This window comes from Dermacentor albipictus, chromosome 1 (assembly GCF_038994185.2).
Source record: "Dermacentor albipictus isolate Rhodes 1998 colony chromosome 1, USDA_Dalb.pri_finalv2, whole genome shotgun sequence".
Taxonomy (NCBI): domain Eukaryota; kingdom Metazoa; phylum Arthropoda; class Arachnida; order Ixodida; family Ixodidae; genus Dermacentor; species Dermacentor albipictus.
In genome coordinates this window covers 192,625,772-192,645,480 of record NC_091821.1, presented here as the reverse complement: position 1 = coordinate 192,645,480, position 19,709 = coordinate 192,625,772, and the positions used below count along the sequence as shown (strand labels likewise).

Genomic DNA, 19,709 nt, shown 5'->3' with positions numbered 1-19,709 from the left:
AATGGTAAACCTGGAAGTTCATTGGTAGGTTGTTTTGTACACATTGAACAAAATTCAAGGTTGAAGGCATCAGGAACATCTGATTCAGAAATGGGTGAACCACAATTATCACATAGAATAATAGAGCTATTATTTTCAGGTGTTATTGTTTTCCAAGAACGCCACGGGTTAGAGTGCAGCATGTTTGGGACGGCAGTAGAAAAGAAATCACGTTTTGCGTGTGCTTTTAATGAGTTGTATTGTTTAGTGGCTTCGTTATACTTTTCCCAGGCAGGAAGAGAACCTGAAGATTTGGCAACGCGAAATAATCGCTTCTTTCTTATTGTCTAAGGGCTTTAAAGTAGTGTTGCACCTGGGGGAACGCGCTCTTTCATTTATGGTGATAGTCGGAATGTAAAGACCTATTAAACGCAGCATTTCTGTTTTGAAAAGCGCCCTGTTACTCTCGATCGACCGCCCTGATATGTAAGGGCAAGTTCCTCGTGAAAGACAGAAAGTTTACGATTAATACTTGAATAATCGGCTTTATCATATCCCCGCACCTCCACCAGTTTGTCACGCTCTAACACAAGAATAGGTGACAGTAGGATCAGCCAGAGATGAAAAATGCCAAGCACTGAGCGACGGTTCTCCAGCTGGCGCGGGATGTTCGACTTTGTCGTCTTCTTCGCCGTTTTGCTGGGCACGCAATGCTGAATGTTCGCTGGCTCAAAACACCAGGTGGCATTATTCCCCCTCCCTATGAAGCATCGACTTGATGCTCAAACACAAGACGTACACGAAAGGTACGCGCATTAGGTAGCACATAAAAAAAAGGGGGGAAACGCGCTAGCACACATACGAGCATGCACACGAGGCAAAAAAAAAGAAAGGGTTCTGTCGGCGGGAACAAAAAAAGAAAAAAAAATCACTTCGCAGTTCTTTGGAGGACTGGCTGATCCTACTGTCACCTATTCTTGTGTTAGAGCGTGACAATATAGCGTTAGTACTTTATTTTATATTTTATTTTTGAGGTATATTGGAACAAAACGTGGCATGGATGACGGTGTGATCGCTAAGACCACAGACATACGTAAGAGGAGGCATCTTATCGGGGTGTGACGTCAAGACGAGCTCTAGGATATTTGACGAGTGTTGTGTTATTCGCGTAGGTTTAGTAACCACCTGTGATGAACCGAAGAGCAAGCAAACATCTGCGAAAGATGTTTTTCATAAACATTTATCTGTCTCCCTCAGTACCCATTTTGTTACTCTCATACGCCAACATTTATCTGCTGTATGCGTTACATGACATATCTAACTTCACTTCTTAATCTCAATTACAGCACCAGCTCTAGCTACCCGAACTTGCTCTCTAATCCATACCGCCGTCCTCCTGTCTGTTAACGTTACACCTATTATATTTCGTTTCGTCGCTCGTTGCGCAATCCGTAATTCTTCTCCAAGTTTCGTTCCGACATATAGTACTGGGGTATACACTCATCATCAACATCATTTTGATGAGGGCTAGTTGTCCCACCTTCAAGATAAGCTGAAACAGGGCAGTCGAATCTGTGTTCACGTTTCTTTTTTTGCCCTTGTTTAGACGTGCTGTTTGGGCTTATATAGCACAATTTTCTTCAAAATTACCCTTCTTCCAGCGTAGGTTAGCCAACTATATTCGCTGTTGCGGTTAAGATGCCTGCCTTTTTCTCTCTCTCCTTCTATCAGTATGTCGCGCACATGTCTCTCTCTCTCTCTCTCTGTCTATCTTGCCCCTTCCTTTCTCAGTGATAACAGTAAACGGTCATTCATGTTTTGCCTGTTATTGCCTCTGCATTGTCTGCAATATGCGCTTGAATACATTTTTATTCGTCTGAAGATTTCCTCCTGAAGATTTCCGTCTGAAGAAGTCTGGTTCCTGTGCCATCCTATATTAGATAAACTTCATCCTACACAACATCAAGTGGCTGGCTACCATTACGAACCCCTGTACCCTGGCCAGGCTATAGAACATTTGTTTCCTGCGTAACAATCCGTTCATGCCTACCCTTAGACTTTATCGCTTCAGTTCCTCAATTATTCTTATTTTTTAAGCATCTCTAGCGTTACTGAACAGGACATTGTTACCAGCAAACCGCAGTCTGGCGCGATATTTACTGTTAATCCTTCTTACTTACATATACTGGGCAGTGAAGCTAGGCAAGTAAAGGAAGGGAGGCACATCCCTTAACCCCCTGTCCCTGCGTGTAGGATAGCAAGCCGGAAGGAAAGAAGGAAACCAACTTTATTCAGGTCCTGCAAGCCACGAGAGCTTTGGGCTCTCATGGAGTGGGCGTCTCCCACGACGGAACCGGGAGGTTGAGTTTCCTGGCGGCGTCGTGGACCTGCTGGAACGCCCAGAGTTGGGGAGCGAGTTCTTCGCTCTGGATTGCTTTTTCAAACTTGCGCTTGTCTGGTTCGGAGTTTATGTGAGCTTGCGAGCACGGCCAGAGTAAATGATAGACGTTAAGGAATGTATTGCAATTGGTGCAATAAGACTTGTCGTAGAGCTCAGGAATGTAATGGTGTAGTCTGTTTTGCGTGGGGTATGTGTCTGTTTGTAGCATTCTGGGTGTAACCGCTTGAGCTCGAGTGAGCGTGCGGTGGGGCGTGCTATACTGTCTACGTTGTAGGTAGTAGTGTTTAGTGATTTCATTGTATGTAGTGGGGGCGTCCTTATCCTCCGAGTGGTCGGGTGAAGCCGCGCGGTCTGCAAGCGCGCGCGCAGCCTCATGTGCCGCCTCGTTAAGGTCGGGGACGTCGCTGATCTTTGGTAGCAAGCCGGGCGCACGTCTGGCTGACCTCACAACTTTTCCTTTCTCTCTTCCGTCCTCTTCCTCCAAGGTAAGTGAATGATTTCATCTGCCAAACATTGAGTAAATGTCTGATTTGATATCAAAGTGAATAAGGAGCTTTAGAATCTTTGTAACATGCCCTTTCCCCCACACCCAGTGTGGGGTAGCAAAAAGGGTGCTCGTCTGGTTGAGCTCCCTGCCACTCCTATCATAGCTCTCTCTCTCTCTCTCTGCACCATGTACGAGGCGCACCATGTAGCTGTAAACCATACATTTCTTTCTTTTTTCCCTCTATATCTATTGAGCCAGTCGTGAGATCAATATCACATTGCAGACTTCTGCACTCCATTTCGCACGTGTTATTATCGGCATGATACGCTATTGCTCACTTTATTTTTCCCCATTGCTTTGCGATAGCGTTATCGCACTAAAATTGATGCAACTGAAAACGTTGAAATGAAAACGCGCAATGAAAAATAAAAAGGAATGGCTCTTCAAGGCGGCAAAGCTCAGGGACACGCCCCAGTCTTGGATGAAACACTAGGCTGTGGAAAAAGAGTATTGTCATGCTCTTCGCACCGCCAAGCACAGTGGCGTATTAACGGGGGGGGGGGAGGAAGGGGGAGGGAGGCTGTGGGCCCCGAGTGCCAGGCAGTGGCGTAGCAACAGGGGGGGGCCGGGGGGCCGCGGGCCCCGGGTGCACGGGGCCAGCAAAGGGGGGGGGGTGTCATATACGTCTGAAGACACCCGAAAATTGTCGATATCCTCGCCTTCCTCGACTACACCCGGGGGGGGAAGGGGGTGACAGAAGAGCTAAGGGCCCCGGGTGCCAGGTGACCCAGCTACGCCACTGGTGCCAGGTGCCAGTTGGGGGGGGGGGGGGGGTGTTGTCATATATGTCTGAAGATCCCCCTCTTTCCGCCGGCTTGACTGGGCGTAAATGGCAAAGAACGCTCCCATAACCAGCAGCCCGAGCGCATGTACCCAGTGTACCAGATGTGTAGTGCCGCATAATTGTCGGCTGCAGCTTTATCAACATCTTAGGTAATAATTGAACGTATATGTCGGCTAAAAAATTCAATTCGCTAAGTGGTCGCTCAACTACTCGCCTTAGCGGAACGTTTCATGTGCGGGGGGCACTCGTGAGATGCGCTCATGCTCGTGCGTCACTAAACATACAGTCTAGCGATGTGTCTCTTGGATCCCTCTTCCGTTCAGTCCGGGCTTTAAAATTGGATATAATAAATAACTGGTTAATTAGACTTATAGAGGAAACCTTGCAACGCGGGAATTGAGGACCCAAAGTCATATTAACAAAAACTTCTCTAAACAAAATCGTCTTGGGTGCTAGAGCCTCCAGTACTTTGGCACTGCGGGCGGCCCAGTATGACAGTACTGAAAGAAATATGAAATAATGCACCAGTGACGCCGATCCCTCTCGTCTGTCCATTGCGAGTGCAGACCAACAGTAGCGGAAGCTTTCGTCGGCACGGGTTTGATGGTGGCCTTCTCTTTTTTTCCCTTTTTTTGCGTGGTGACGCCAGGAATCGACGCGAAGCATGCTCTATACCGTTCCCAACCTTGTGGCGGTACCGCATCTCGGATAATTACGTTTGCCAATAGCAGCAAATAAAGTAAGGCAAACTCAGTATATTGTAGTCATGGGTGATTTCAATCAAAAGTGGGGAAAATGCAGACTGGTGAACAATCAATTAGCAACTACGGCGTGGATTCTAGGAACACTCGAGGAGAGATGGTAGAATTCGCGGAACGGAATAAGCTGAGAATAATGAACACCTACTTCAGGAAGCGTGGGAACAAAAAGTGGACCTGGAAAAGCCTTAATGGTGAAACAAGAAATGAAATTGATTTCGTACTTTCTGCCGATCCCAGCATAGTGCAGGATGTAGAAGTGTTAGGCAAGGTTAAGTGAGGGCTAGGATTTACCTCAATTTGAAGAGAGCAAGAACAAAATTGGTCAAGAAGAAACAGACCAACGTAGACGCAGTAAGGGTAAAAGCAGACCTATTCAGGTTGGCACTTGCAAAAAAGTATGCTGCCTTAGAACAGAGAGATGAAGATGACATAGAGGTAATGAATGAAACCGTAACTAGGCTGGCTTCAGAAGCAGCAATTGAAGTGGGAGGTAAGTCACCAAGGCAGCCAGTAGGTAAGCTTTCCCAGTTAACAAAGGACCTAATAAAGAAATGACAAAGAATGAAAGTATCCAACTCAAGAGATAAGATAGAATCCGCGGAACTGTCTAAAGTAATCAACAAGGAGAAAATAAGGATATTCGAAATTATAACGTGAGAAAGACTGAGGAAGCACTAAAAAATGGACGCAGCCTGAAAACAGTGAGAAGAAAACTAGGCATCGGACAAACCAAGATGTATGCACTGAAAGATAGGCAGGGTAATATCATCAGCAATCTCGAAGATATAGTAAAAGAAGTGGAAGAATTGTATACTGACCTGTACAATAACTAGAGGAGTCAGGATACTTCCATAAGAAACAGCAATGAACAGGATACAGAAACTCCCCCTATAACTAGCGATGAGGTCAGAAGGGCCTTGCAAGACATGAAACGAGGAAGAGCGGCAGGAGAAGATGGAATAACAGTCGATTTAATCAAAGATGGAGGAGACATAATGCTTGAAAAACTGGCGGCTCGTTATACGAAGTGTCTATCGACTGCAAGGGTCCCAGAAAACTGGAAGAATGCAAACATTATACTAATCCACAAGAAGGGAGACGTTAAAGTATTGAAACAATTATAGGCCCATTAGCTTACTTCCAATATTATATAAAATATTCACCCAGATAATCTCCAATATAATAAGGGCAACACTGGACTTCAGTCAACCAAGGGAACAGGATCGTTTCAGGTAGGGATAATCTACAATGGATCACACCCATGTCATCAATCAGCTAATCGAGAAATGCGCAGAGTACAATCAGCCTCTTTATGTGGCTTTCATAGATTACGAAAAGGCATTTGATTCAGTAGAGATGCCGGTAGTCATACAAACATTACACATTCAAGGAGTACAGGACGATTACGTAAATATCTTGGAAAGGATTACAGAGATTCCACAGCTACCTTAATTCTCCACAAGGAAAGTAGGAAGATACGTATAAAGGGAGGGGTAAGACAAGGAGACACAATCTCTCAAATGCTATTCACTGCGTGCTTGGAAGAGGTATTCAAGCTATTAAACTGGGAAGGCTTAGGAGTAAGGATCAACGGCGAATATCTCGGCAACCTTCGATTTGCAGATGACATTGTCCCGTTCAGAAACACTGGGGACGAGTTACAACAAATGATTGAGGTCCTTAACAGAGAGAGTATAATAGTGGGATTGAAGATTAGTATGCAGATGACAAAGATAATGACCAATAGCCGGGCAAGGGACCAAGAGTTCAGGATTGCCAGTCAGCCTCTAGAGTGTGAAGGAGTATGGTTACATAGGTCAATTACTCACATGGGACCCTGATCATGGGAAGGAAATCTACAGAAGAATAAAAATGGGTTGGAGCGCATTCGGCCGACATTGTCAGATCCTGACTGGAAGCTTGCCATTATCATTAAAGAGAAAGGTGCACAATCAATGCATTCTACCGGTGCTGCCATATGAAGCAGAAACTTTGAGATTGGCAAAGAAGCTCCAAAACAAGTTAAGGACAGCGCAAAGAGCGATGGAACGAAGAATGTTAGGCATACCGTTAAGAGACAGGAAGAGAGTGGTGTGGATCAGAGGTCAAACAGGGATAGCCGATATTCTAATTGACAGTCAGAGAACGAAACGGAGCTGGGCAGGTCATGTAATGCGTAGGTTAGGCAACCGGTGGACCATTAGGGTTACAAAATGGGTGCCAAGAGAAGGGAAGCGCAGTCGAGGACGGCAGAAGACTAGGTGGGGTGATGAAATTAAGAAATTCACGGGCGCAAGTTGGAATCGGTTGGCACAAGACAAGGGTAATTGGAGATCGCAGGCAGAGGCCTTCATCCTGCAGTAGACATAAAATAGGATTATTATTATTATTATTATTATTATTATTATTATTATTATTATTATTATTATTATTATTATTATTATGACCGGGCAAAAGTTCCTGAAATGTAGCCTAAACAAAAACTTGCGCGGTATCCAAGACCGCTGTGCTGGCGCTGAAACATCAACGCCCCTTCCCGGAAAATTTTCTCAGATATCCTTGCCTTCTTGACTACAACCAGGGAGGGTGGGGGGAGGGGAGGTGACTGAAGACCTATGGGCCCCGGGTGCCAGACGGCCTAGCTACGCCACTGGTCATGTGACCTTAAATCGCTTATTAAAAATAACCCTAGAAAGTTTTGGAAATCAATTTCTCCCACCAACACTGCCGTTGAGATCATTTCACTGGTGGATGATGACAGCACAAACGTTAAACCGGAGGATTCCGCTGCTTTATTCAATACTTACTTTAGTAGTGTTTTTACAAAGGAAGACCATTCCAGCATCCCATCTAAGGAAGAAGTCGATTATAGATACATAGATCCCATAGCCACAACTACTGCTGGAATTACAGCATTAACAACCTCAAAGTATCAACATGCGCAGGAATTGATGATATTAATACTAAAATCCTTAAATACACAGTCACAGTATCTAGTCTTCTAGTTGCCCACGTCTTTCAACAATCATTATCAACGAGTGAAATACCGTACGAATGGAAAACCAGGAAAATCATACCAATATCCAAATCGGGCAAGACATCTAATGCTAGTGATTATCGTCCAATATCTTCACCGAGTGTCCCAAGTAAATTACTTGAACATGTCATTGTTCCAACATCGCTCAGCACCTAGAAGCTAATAGTGTTTTTTTTTCCTGTACCAATACGGTTTCAGAAAAGGTTTCTCATGTGACACACAGCTCTTAGAATTTACGAATGATTTACTCATGCGCATGGATAATAACCTAGACATCGACTGCATATTCATCGACTTTTATAAAGTTTTCAATCGAGTTGCACATTGTCGTCTAATATCTAAACTTTCGTCCCTTAATTTAGATTCCTTAATTTTATCCTGGGTGAGAAATTTTCGTTCCTTCCGTAAACAATACACCATCATCAATTCCTTCTCATCTGCTCTTAGTGATGTCACCTCCAGCGTCCCCCAGGCTAGTGTTTTGGGTCCCTTGTTATCTTTAATTTACATTAATGATCTGCCAGCGGCTATCTCCTCTAACATGCGACTTTTCGCAGACGATTGCGTAATCTACCATAAAATCTATTCTTCAGCTGATCATCTTGCTCTCCAACAGGACCTGGATCTCGTAAATAATTGCTGCTGACGCTGGCAAATGTCTTCTAATACCGATAAATGTAACCTAATGACCTTCACCCGCAAGAAATCAGCTTCAGTATCTAACTACACTATTAACTTCCACGTAGCAGGCACAACGTCTTACAGGTACCGTGGCGTGCATCTTTCACCCAAACTTTCATGGACAACTCAGACAGATAAAATCACAGCACAGGCATCACGCACCCTCGGCCACCTTAAACGAAACCTTCACGACGCTCCTACTTCGACCAAATCACTGGCATATCTAACATTCGAACGTCCTCAACTTGAATACGCGTCATCAATTTGGTCACCTCATCAAAACTATCTAATCAACGCTCATGAACGTGTTCAAAATCGCGCCGCACGTTTCATCGCCAAAGAGGACAAGCCGTCGTTCCAGTGTTACTAATATTAAACCATCTCTGTTCTTATCCTGCTTAGAATTACGCAGGAAGATTGCTCTACTCTGCTTATTTTATAAAATAACAAACCGCCAGCACCAAACCGCCCTCCCTCTCTCCAAGCCGTTAAGAACATCTCGCCGTTTGGACAACAACCACTCCTTCAAACGTATCTTTGGGAACACAAACGCCTTCAATTCATCAGCCTTATTCCTAACAATTGAACTATGTAATAGTCTCCCTGATACTGTTGTGACATTCATGACCCTGTTAAGTTTCGTCATGAAGTAACTGCTATTTTTTCGTGACCAGTCGCTTTAATTAATTTTCTCTTAATTATGCACGCGCTTCTCGCTAACTTCTGTAGTTGGCAATGTCAAGAGATGTGCCCTTGCATCATTTTTGTAAAATTTGACGGTGCTAAATGATGTTCCCCTACATTGTGTATGTCGTCATTCCTTCCAATAGTGTATATTGCGCTCCGCTAACTATGGTGCAACGTCAACTAGTTTTATGTACCTTAATATACCTCTCATATACTCGTTATCTCTTTCCATTCCTTGTAATGCTTCCACTTATGAAGATATATATTGTGGGAACCCCCCGTCACACAATGCTCCGGCTGGAGCCTGTGAGCTTACCTTAAGTAAGTAAATAAATAAATAAATAAATAAATAAATAAATAAATAATCATAGCACGCATTCCGCTCGCACCATAAGTTTGAAGGTTACTGCTCAAGTGACAGTAAATGTTTCTGGAGAGTGCAGCAGTTCTTCATACGGCGCTCTAAAGGCTTACAGTGAGGAGGGCTTTTCTTTATTTCTAGGGGGTGCATATTACCGCGACGTGGAAATAAAGACTTAGTAGAAGTGAGTAGGGAAAAACAGAGAGAGAACTAACCGTGCTCTTTCCTACTCACTCCTAAACTAAGTATTCATTTCTACGTCGCGCTAGTCTGTACCCCGTAGACTTGAACCAACTCGCCCAGCTGCATATTTTCTTCATTTGTTTATGTCGGAGTGCCGCGTTAATTGTCACTCAAGTTTGAGCACACAAACTTTGCAACAGTAGCGATTGCGCGCGGATGGGCCTTAGGGCCTTTAAACTTTGGTGCGGGGACCTCTTCCATGGACAAGCACAGCCATGCAATGGAAAAAGAAATACAATGTCCGCAAAGTTAAACTATCAGAAATTTTAATAAATAATCACAGCTTTGCCCGAAAAGCCAAGCATTGATTGCGATAGCAAATCACTAGACAGCTATACGCAGTAAGGTTATTATTATCAGCTATATAAGCTGCGGTGAAACGTTCGCGTACGAACTAAATTAGCAAGTACGGTGTCACGCGCGCCCAGGCAAGCACGAACACATCATGCTCGATGAACGCGGACACGCTGTCAAAACGATGGCGTGGTGACGAGCGGCAGCAGCGGCGAGCGAGTTCCCCTTCGGGATGCCTCTCGCTTCAACGCGAGCTAGGCGCGAGAACATAGCGCAAACGAAGGCATCAGCTAACTCGGGTCGGCTAACCTTCGAACGCACCCTAGATTACCTCCGAGATCGAACGCGCGCGGCCACGCTCAGCAGCGTCTGCCATCCACCACCCTGCAGTGCCTACTATTCCCCAATGCTCACAGCTCCATCACCAAGCGTGCATTTTCGGCATTGATGGAATTCTGTGAAGCAACACACCTCAGAGCGCGGCTGTAGGCCCCGTAAACGTTAGCCACATTGTCCTTTTTTTTTTACTATTCCGGTCTCTCTCTCCTTTTTACTTCCGGTTTCTATCTCCTTCATCTTTTTCTCCCCATTCCCCCTTCCCCGTGCAGTGCTGTTGAGGTGTCCTCCTGTGAGAGACAGTTACGGCACTGCACTTATCTCTTCCATTTCTCTTTAAAAATCACTTCACACATCCGCCGCTGCGGCCGGAGTAGAAGCGGAGACGCGCGCTACTTGCCTCCCCTCCTCAGAGCGCGCGCACATCTCCCCGTTCCCGCTCTTGCGCGCGCGAGAAGTCGGCGCGTCCCCTCCCCGCCTTCCTCCCTTGCCAGCGCGAGAAGACGCGGCCGCATCAAACCACCATGCTTCTCGACTCGCCCTCGCAACCTTTCCTTCCCACCTATATTCAGCATACGGCGCGCGGCCGCGATCTTATTGAACGTAGACTTTATAACGAACATCACTGTGACGCTGACGCTGACGCCGACGCCGACCATAGCGGCAGAAATTCTCCTGTAGTGTCCATATATCTGCCATCGCAATAAAAATAATAAATGAAAATAATAAAGAAAGGCTAGCCTAGCTAAACAAATGCTGCTTGCACAGTTGGTTTATGCGCTTCGGCGAACACAATTTTTGCGACCGAGTACGCAAGTACAGAATTAACACAAACCTGTTAAGGAACTTTTGAAATTTCCCCAATATGTGACGTTTATATTAGTTACTTGAAGATCATCGCACAAGTATATATCAACGAGTATATTCGAAGAGGAAGTTTTTTTTTTAATTTTGGAAATGTTTCAGTCGGAACTAGCAGGTGTGCTAAGACGAAAATTTTTCTTGAAGATAATGCTGAGGTAGCTTATAAAATCTTAGAAAAAATTTGCAATATACAGAAATCACTTCGTCTCTCAGGAAATGGTGTGCCACAAGAGCATTAGAAAGCCGTGGCTAACTAAAGAATTATTAAGAAAAAATTAAAAAGCGAGAAAGGATCTGCTGGTTAATCAAGTCATGAGAACCTGTATACTTGAAAGAATTTTAAGGTTTCCCGTATTAAATTGTCGAAAGAATTAAAGAAAACAAAGAATTCCTATTTTTTGAGACACGTTTTATCCTGTGTACGAAACGGTGATAAACTATGGAAGAAGGTAAATGCTATTGCTGGCCGGAAAGAAACAGTTGAGCAGATAGAAAAAGATCCATAGATGGACATGTAACAACTCCACAGGACATGGTAAATGCGTTCAATCATTATTTCGTGCACAGAGACCTTATGCAGGTGTCAGAGCTACTGAAAAGTACTTTGCCTTTCAACCAAAACGCAATTTTCTTACATCCATGAAGCACTGCAGACGTTCGTTCAATATTCCAAGACCTTCGTAATACCTCCAGTTGTGACGCCGATGGCTTACAAACACGACAAATCAAACACGTAATTCATGATATAGCTCCTATTTCAGTCTATATTTACAATTTGTATATTTCCACAGCAACATTTCCTTCTCGAATGAAGACTGCAAGGATTGTAGCCCGGCATAAGACGGGTGATACATTTGACATACGAAATTACCGACCGATTTCTATTCTCCCAATATTTTCCAAATGTTTAGAAAAAGTTCTTGCATAGAAGTTGTCCTCGTTTCTTTCGAAATACCAACTCCTCTCAAAGACTGCAGCACGGTTAAAAAAATCCTGTCAACGGAACTTGCGCTTCTTGACCAAAAAGAATTCATCCTCCGTAACTTTGAACTCAAACTTATTCTGACCTTTGGCATACTTGTAGACGTTACCCGGGCTTTCCATTTTATTAATCACCAGATATTATTTCGGAAACTTGAAAGATACCGTATAAGGGCCTCGCACCAGAATTTTTCAAGTCCTACCTCACAAACAGACAGCAGTTTTTGTTAATAACTAAACTAAAGTTACATTTAAAGGAAATAGTTTCAGGCGTCCCTCAAGCGACCCTACTAGGCTCGTTGCTCTTCAGCCTCTACGGGAATGATGTTGCATATATCCACGAAGAGTCGAAGCTTATAAATGTACGCGGACGATAATAGCATATTTATATCCTTCGTCTGTAGAAGGATCGACATTTGGGCGAGTTGGTACTGGTAGAACATCTTGAAGGGACAACGCAATAAGACGGAGACAGAAGTCAGGAACACATATGACAGCGCTGTCCTGTGTGTTCCTGCATTCTGTCTCCGTCTTATTGCGCTGCCCCTTCAAGATGTTCATCCTTCGCTTGTCCCAACAAGTTAGTTTATTTATTTATTTATTTATTTATTTATTTATTTATTTATTTATTTATTTGAATACTTTCAAGGCCCGTAGGCGCTACAGAAAAGAGTGGTACATATACACAGAAAAAGAATGCAGATCAATGAATAAAATATTTGTTAGATGGCATGGAAAACAGCAGTCTTGAACCTCGATGAGTCTATAATAGTAGCGACCGATGTGGGGAGGTGGTTCCAGTCATTGCAGGTGCGAGGTAAAAAAGAGTACGCGTTCGTGCGACAAAATGGCACGGAAACTTTATGAAGGTGATCGCTGCGGGATGAAAAGTAGGAAAGAGGAGTAAGAAGTTTTTCTTTTAATACCGGGTTGTGGTAAATATTGTGGAAAAGGCAGAGGTGACTGTATGCACGACGTACTGAAAGTTCCGGTATGTTAAGGGTTTGCTTCATGAGTGTTACGCTAGCATGACGAGAGTAATTAGATAGACTAAAGCGGGACGCGCGTTTCTGAATGGCTTCGAGGGAGAGGGTTAGTGATACTTGAGGGGGATCCCAGATGGCCGAGGCACATTCTAAATTTGATCGAACAAGTGTTTTGTAGAGCGCGAGTTTTAAAGAAGCAGGAAAGGCGTAAAAGTTTCTGCGTAGATAGCCTAGCGTGCGATTAGCGTTAGAAGTTATAAATTCAACATGCTTGTGCCATGATAGATCGTGAGTGATGTAAAGGCCGAGATACTTGTAAAAATTAACTTGACTGAGAGGAGCGCCATTCAGAAAATACATGCGTGTGTGAGTACTGTTAGAGCGGCGTGATATGCGCATATATTTACATTTATTTACGTTTAGTTTCATGTTCCACGCATTGCACCATTTAGATAAATTGTTAAGGTCTTCTTGTAGTTTAGTGGAATCGGCGGGGTCACTAATCTTATGATATATTACGCAGTCATTAGCAAATAGGTTAATTGAAGACGATTTTACGCAGTCAGGGAGATCGTTAATATAGATTAGAAAAAGCAGAGGCCCGAGGACGGATCCCTGCGGGACCCCTGATGTAACTGACGAAAAAGCAGAGGAAGCGTTATTGGCAGTTACGTACTGAGTTCTATTTGAAAGGAAGTCCTTAATCCAGGCTAATACTAAAGGATCAATGTTAAGCTTATCGAGTTTAAGGTTTAGTAGATCGTGTTTTACGGTATCAAAGGCCTTAGCATAGTCCAGGAAAATACAGTCAACGTCAAAGTTATTGTCAGATGCAGCAAAAAGACCATTAGTAAAGCAAGCTAGTTGGGTTTCGCACGAGTACATTTTCCTGAAGCCATGTTGACAGGAATGAAAGAATGAATTGGTTTCCAAAAATTCAACAAGGTGAGAGTAAATGATGTGTTCCAAAAGTTTGCATGAGATGCTTGTCAACGAAATGGGACGGTAATTTTCGGGTCGGAGCATGCGCATTGCCTGACTTTGGGACTGCAACCACCTTTCCTTTCTTCCAGTCACGCGGCAGCGGAGAATACTGCAACGACTGAGCAAAAATTTTAGAAAGAATAACAGATGAAAACACCTCAGTGCATTTCAATATATTTGAATTAATACTATCAGGCCCACTGGCAGACGAAATCTGCAGATTATTGATTGGCCGGCTAATACCAACCCAGTCAATTATTATGGGATCCATCAGAGGGAAGTTTGAACTTGGTGCACTCGGTAAATTTACGATAATATTGGCATTGAGGAAAGAGACAAACGCCTCATTCAAAACGCTGCAACATTGATTAGGTGGAACACTGGTGCCATCAGGGTAGGTTAAATGTATAGTGTTTGTTTTAGTGCCATTAACAACACTCCAAAACTTGCGCGGACTCGTTTGAAGAAACGAGGGCAGTGTAACATTCAAGAAGGTAGTTTTAGCGTTATTAGACATTTGGATGTAAGTTTCCACTTGACGGTACGTTGACCAATGAGCGGGGAGATTTGTTTGCTTGGCCCGGCGGAATAACTGTTTCTTTTTTTGCGCAGGCGTTTAAGAGAGTTGTTGAACCATGGCGATCTAGTGTTTGAGGGTATCTTTCGTTGAGGTATATAACTGTCAATTAAAGATAGTAGTTTATTTTTGAAAAGTTGCCAGTTATCCTCAACTGAGCGTTCGTCAAAACCGGAGATGTAAGCAACTGTGAACGATTCCATTTCTGCCGTGATAGAAGCCGTATCGGCGTGCTTGTAACCGCGAACAACCTTAAAGCTCTTTTTAGTAGAAACATGGGCGCGCAAAGTGAAATGAATAATCAAGTGTTCACTTAAACCAGGGATATAACTAAGTTTGGAAACCATATCAGCTGTAGTAGTAAAAATGAGATCAAGGATACTAGCGGAAACTGCAGTAAAACGAGTAGGTTCATCAACAAGTTGTGCGAGGTTGAAATCGGAACAAACACCAAGAAACTGTGCGCATTCCGAAGAAAGTTTTGTGATAGTGGCGGTACCACTGTGCCATGAGATGTTTGGAAGGTTGAAATCTCCCAACAGAAAAAAAGGCAACGTGGGGTATCGCGTAACTACATTATTTAAGACATCATGAAGTTCATCACAGAAAGAACAGGGTGCAGTTGGGGGTCTGTAACATACGCAAAAAATGCAATCCCTATTGTCAATGGTAATACGCACGCACACCACTCCTAAAGCTGACACGATTGGGACACTTGAGGAAGGAAACTCTTCGTTAACAGCGATCAACACACCCCCACCGATACGAACATCGCGGTCATATTGATAAATAGCGTATTCCTTTTCACAGTCAAAGATTTCACTGCTTTGAACTTTTGCAGAAAGCCATGTTTCGGATAGAATAACAATATCAGCGGAACATGAATCAATATGAGCCGAGAGTGCCGCTCGCTTGTTGAGCACACTACGTACATTGCTAAAAAGAAGAGACACATCATTTGCGTGGCGGGAAGATAGCTACGCAGACGAATTGGCAGTAGGGCTTAAAGGTGGGTTGCGATTACCATGTGACTCACGAGGGGAGTCAACTTCACAAACGTTATTAGTGGATGCGCAGTAGATGTAGCGCTTTTTGTTGATGATAAGTTTGTTAAAGCGCAGTGAAAAAGGTTGGCCGCTAGATTTTCCGTATTCAATAATTTTTTTTCGTGACAAGCGCGTTGATCTGCAGAAGTCTTCGCCTACAGAGATGCCAGCTGTTTTCAGCTTAGCTTTCTGAGAAAGAACTAACTCTTTGGTTTTAAAAGAGGCAAACTTGACGATAACTGGGCGAGTCTTTAGTTGCACAAAGGAACCCAGCCTGTGCGCTCTGTTCAATCATATTATCGGTAACGTTCAAGCTTAGATGACGCGACAGCAGATCTTTAATACAGTCTTCGGACTGCGCCCACGTCTCACTAGCATTGTCAGATATGCCATAAAATAATGAATTATCCCTTCGAGACCGATCTTCCAATTCGTCGAGCCTTGAGTTGAGTACGGCATCTTTATTTCTAACAGTTTCATGAACGAGGCGGTTAATTTCAGTTTGCGCCGACGCATTTTCAATAGATTTAACAACAGACTCTAAAGTTACCAATCTTTCTGTAAGATCTGAGACTTTTTGCGTAAGTGCCCCTTGGTTTTCCTTTAACTCGGCCAAAGATTCCATTACTTCCGTATGACGCTTGTCAAATTTTGTTGACAAGGCAGTAATGGCATCAAGCAGTTCCTCGTGCGATTTGCTAGGGTCAGGCTGGGGAGGACCGGGGTTTTGTTCTACGTCACCGCTTAGCATCAGAAGTTTAACAACAAATATACAGTCATTCAAGGTATCACAAACAAGACTTGGGCACGGGAAGAGCAGGAGACACCGGTTGCTTGAACGTTTACAATAAAGAGACGGGGCTGCACCATCCTGCATATGAAAGCAGAAGGGGATTTTGAGCAACACATCGTCGCTGCTCTCCCGTGCCCACTGAAGGCGGAAAGCTGATGCAAGTCCTTTAAATCCCCGCGGCAAGATACTGTCGGTGGCAGTGCTGATGTCGTGCTTGACCATGATGGGAAGGTGGCACCAGGGCAAAGTTCGTACTGGACATAATCGCTCGCTGTCGCCGAAGGTATCAAGAGCGGTGATGATAACGGTAACGGCGTCGATGCAGGAGCAGTTGGTCCAACCGCAAGCGCAGGCGCGGATAGCCATCCAAAGAATAAGGCGATGAACTGCATATGAAAGCAGAAGGGGATTTTGAGCAACAAGTTCGCCAAGCAAATGTAATTCTTCGAAAACTGAGCACATGGTCCATGCAGAACTTCCTTCAAGTTAGTGTCACCAAAACAAAAGCCGTTATTTTCCACACTAAAAGTACACGTATTCTACCAGACAAGTGTGACATTCAATTCAGCACAGATTGACATAGTACTATTAAGATTCTTGGTGTATATTTTTTTGCCATCTAATGTGGGACAACGAAGTTAAAAACTTCGTCGCTCACAAAGTTAGCCGCACTGTAGGCCTATTAAGTCGAAATAGATATATTTTTCCTACGTCAACAAAGCTATTAATATATAATGAATTATTCGCCTCCCATATATAGTATTGTCATTTTGTATGAGGTTCTACAACTGAATCGAACATTAACAAACTGTTACTACTACAAAAAAAGATCTTGCGTATTATTGAAAACTTTCCATATACAGAGCACACGGAAGCTGTCTTTGCAAAGTATCACCTTCCTTCAATTTGACAAATACATACCAAAAGGCTATTAAATAAATTTTATCTAATCTTTGCAGACATTGCAAGACGTTCTGCTGAAATAGCTAATTTAGAACAGTGTCAACCTGCGCAACTTACTCGTCACACAGAAATGTGGAAAGTTCCTCGGTCTTGAACTAATTATGGTGATCAAATGCTTCGGCGTCGCCTGCCAAAACTTCTGAACAGTTTCCACGATAGAGGTGTAGAAATTCACAACCAAACTCAATCAGAATTTAAATTGCTCGTGAACCGTCACCCCCAGTAAGTATGTTCCACTACTCGCTAACACATTTTAACACTGCATTAATCTGACCACATTATTTGAGGTGTTTCTGAATTGTTTGACCCGTGTACTTAGATTTAGGTGCACGTTAAAGAACCCCAGGTGGTCAAAATTTCCGGAGCCCTCCACTACGGCGTGCCTCATAATCAGAAAGTGGTTTTGGCACGTAAAACCCCATAATTTAATTTTTTTTTGAATTGTTTGATTTTGAAGCTACAATACCATCTTGAAGTTTGCATTATAAACATTGGTTTCCAGTGTATTGCAATCCATATTGCTCTGTTGCTCTGTGCAAATGATCCAGAACTATTTTTGTATTATTTGGTTTTGAAGCTATAAGACGATCTTAAATTGTGTACTATATATTTCTGTTTTCTCTGTATCGTAATTCATATTCCATATTCTATATTTATGTGATGCTCTGTGAATGTACTCCAGCATTATGTGACCATATGCGTATGCCTCTTATAGTTGCTGTTTGTGTAGGGATCGAGGGCTCCTCAAGCTGCTTGCACGCGGCTTTTACCTCGACCTCCTCCATCCTAGAGAATGGGAAATAAGGAATAAAGAATAAAGAGGAATTCGTTTTGCCGCACATTTAGCGCGTTTGTGTTCCGGGATGCTAATAATAAAATTAAATGCTAAGTATGCCAATCTCGCATTCAGAGGCGGTAGTGTCGATACAAAAATGACCCCCCTCCCCGCTGCCCCCTCTGAAGCAGCCGATTGCGGGGGAACAGAGGAAACTAGTGTTTTTTTGCCATCCGAGAGCAGAAACGTAGCTATATCATCAGCTCTACCCTGAGCTGCGCGACAAGGGCGGTTAATCTTTGGGTGGGTACTTCTGCCCCTGAATGCGGAATTAACATATTGAGCGTCAATTCTGAAAATGAATATTTTGGAACACATTCGCTTTAGGAGTGACAAATAAAATTGAGTTGTATTTCAATATACGATTGTCTTCAAGTACACATGTACTACATCATGATATTTTTTTTAAAATTCAGAAGTTTTAATTAATTATGTAGTTGTGGACTCGTTATATAGGATATAAAGGACCCTGTATATATTTAACTTTGGCACTATTGGAATAATTATGTGGATGATAACCGTCGTGCTCTACCTCCGCTTACACTTGCACTTCCAGAAGGTATACCCTCAGGTAACATCAATCCCAAAGGAGGCTGTCTGTTGTAGCCATCACAAAACCTGGAAAGAAGGCACCTCTATGACATAGTGTTAAGCCCCCGTGTTTACAATCCTGGGGGAAGAAGTTATACTTTTCGAAACAAACAAACAAGCAACCAATCAGCTTTAGCCATGTCTTTCTCATTGCATGAATAGCAACCGCAGGTGGCGAAAGCCATGCCCTTATGTAAACTATGTGTGGCGGTGTCAATATAGAACGTTGTTGAAACATGCAGCGTTCACCATCTGCACACGGGATATCACCATGACCTCGGCTACCACGGCTTCGGATACCACAGCGGCTATGGTGGATACGGCGGTTGGTGGTGAAGCCATGAACTATGACCTCAGCGGAGAGCACCAGCTGGCTTAACATAAGACCAGAACACCAGGGACTCCGGAGTGAAGGCCTATGTGTGAATATTGCATGTGACAGCATGTTCCGACCCGAACGAGCAGGTTACATAATGTAAGAATCATTTTTTAAGGTAGTTCTCTTAACAGCAGAATTTCAACCAGCTATAGCAGGAGTAGCCTTGTGATGGCTCAGGCTGGATCCGACCGCATCCTCAGGAAAGTTGACAGTTGTCTTTTGATACGCTGCTGAACAACTCGACAAGATTCTTACTATCTATTTGAGATCAATGAATTTCTGACACGCGATCAATTTGGCTGTGCCATTAGTTCCTAGTTTCCACCTGTATCGCGACATGCACGCACAACGGTGCAAGCTCAATAAATATATTTTAGCCACCCGTCCCGAGCAGTCGTTTTTTTTAATAAAGAGTTCACCAGAACATCCTTACGGTTCACTGTAAGATCATTAATACATTGCGCCTGTTACCCATTCTACTAAATACTATACAGTCGAAAGAATAACGAACGTCGACTGAATAGTCCAATAGTTATATTTCGCTTGATGTAAACCTGAAGTGATACTTTGTGTTCGCATGTTTAGCGTGATTAATGGTT

General features: G+C 43.5%; 1 protein-coding gene across 2 annotated transcripts in view; it reads left to right on the top strand.

The window, feature by feature from the left end:
* LOC135897975 (uncharacterized) overlaps positions 1 to 19,458 on the top strand; it is a 40,852-nt gene extending 21,394 nt beyond the window's left edge. For both annotated transcript variants that reach the window (XM_065426685.2, XM_070534133.1), the window contains exon 3: positions 18,974 to 19,458. In XM_065426685.2, the coding sequence (XP_065282757.1) occupies positions 18,974 to 19,067 (94 nt within the window). In that variant the 3' untranslated portion in view covers positions 19,068 to 19,458. The remainder of the gene's footprint in view (positions 1 to 18,973) is intronic.
* Positions 19,459 to 19,709: the final 251 nt, after the last annotated feature.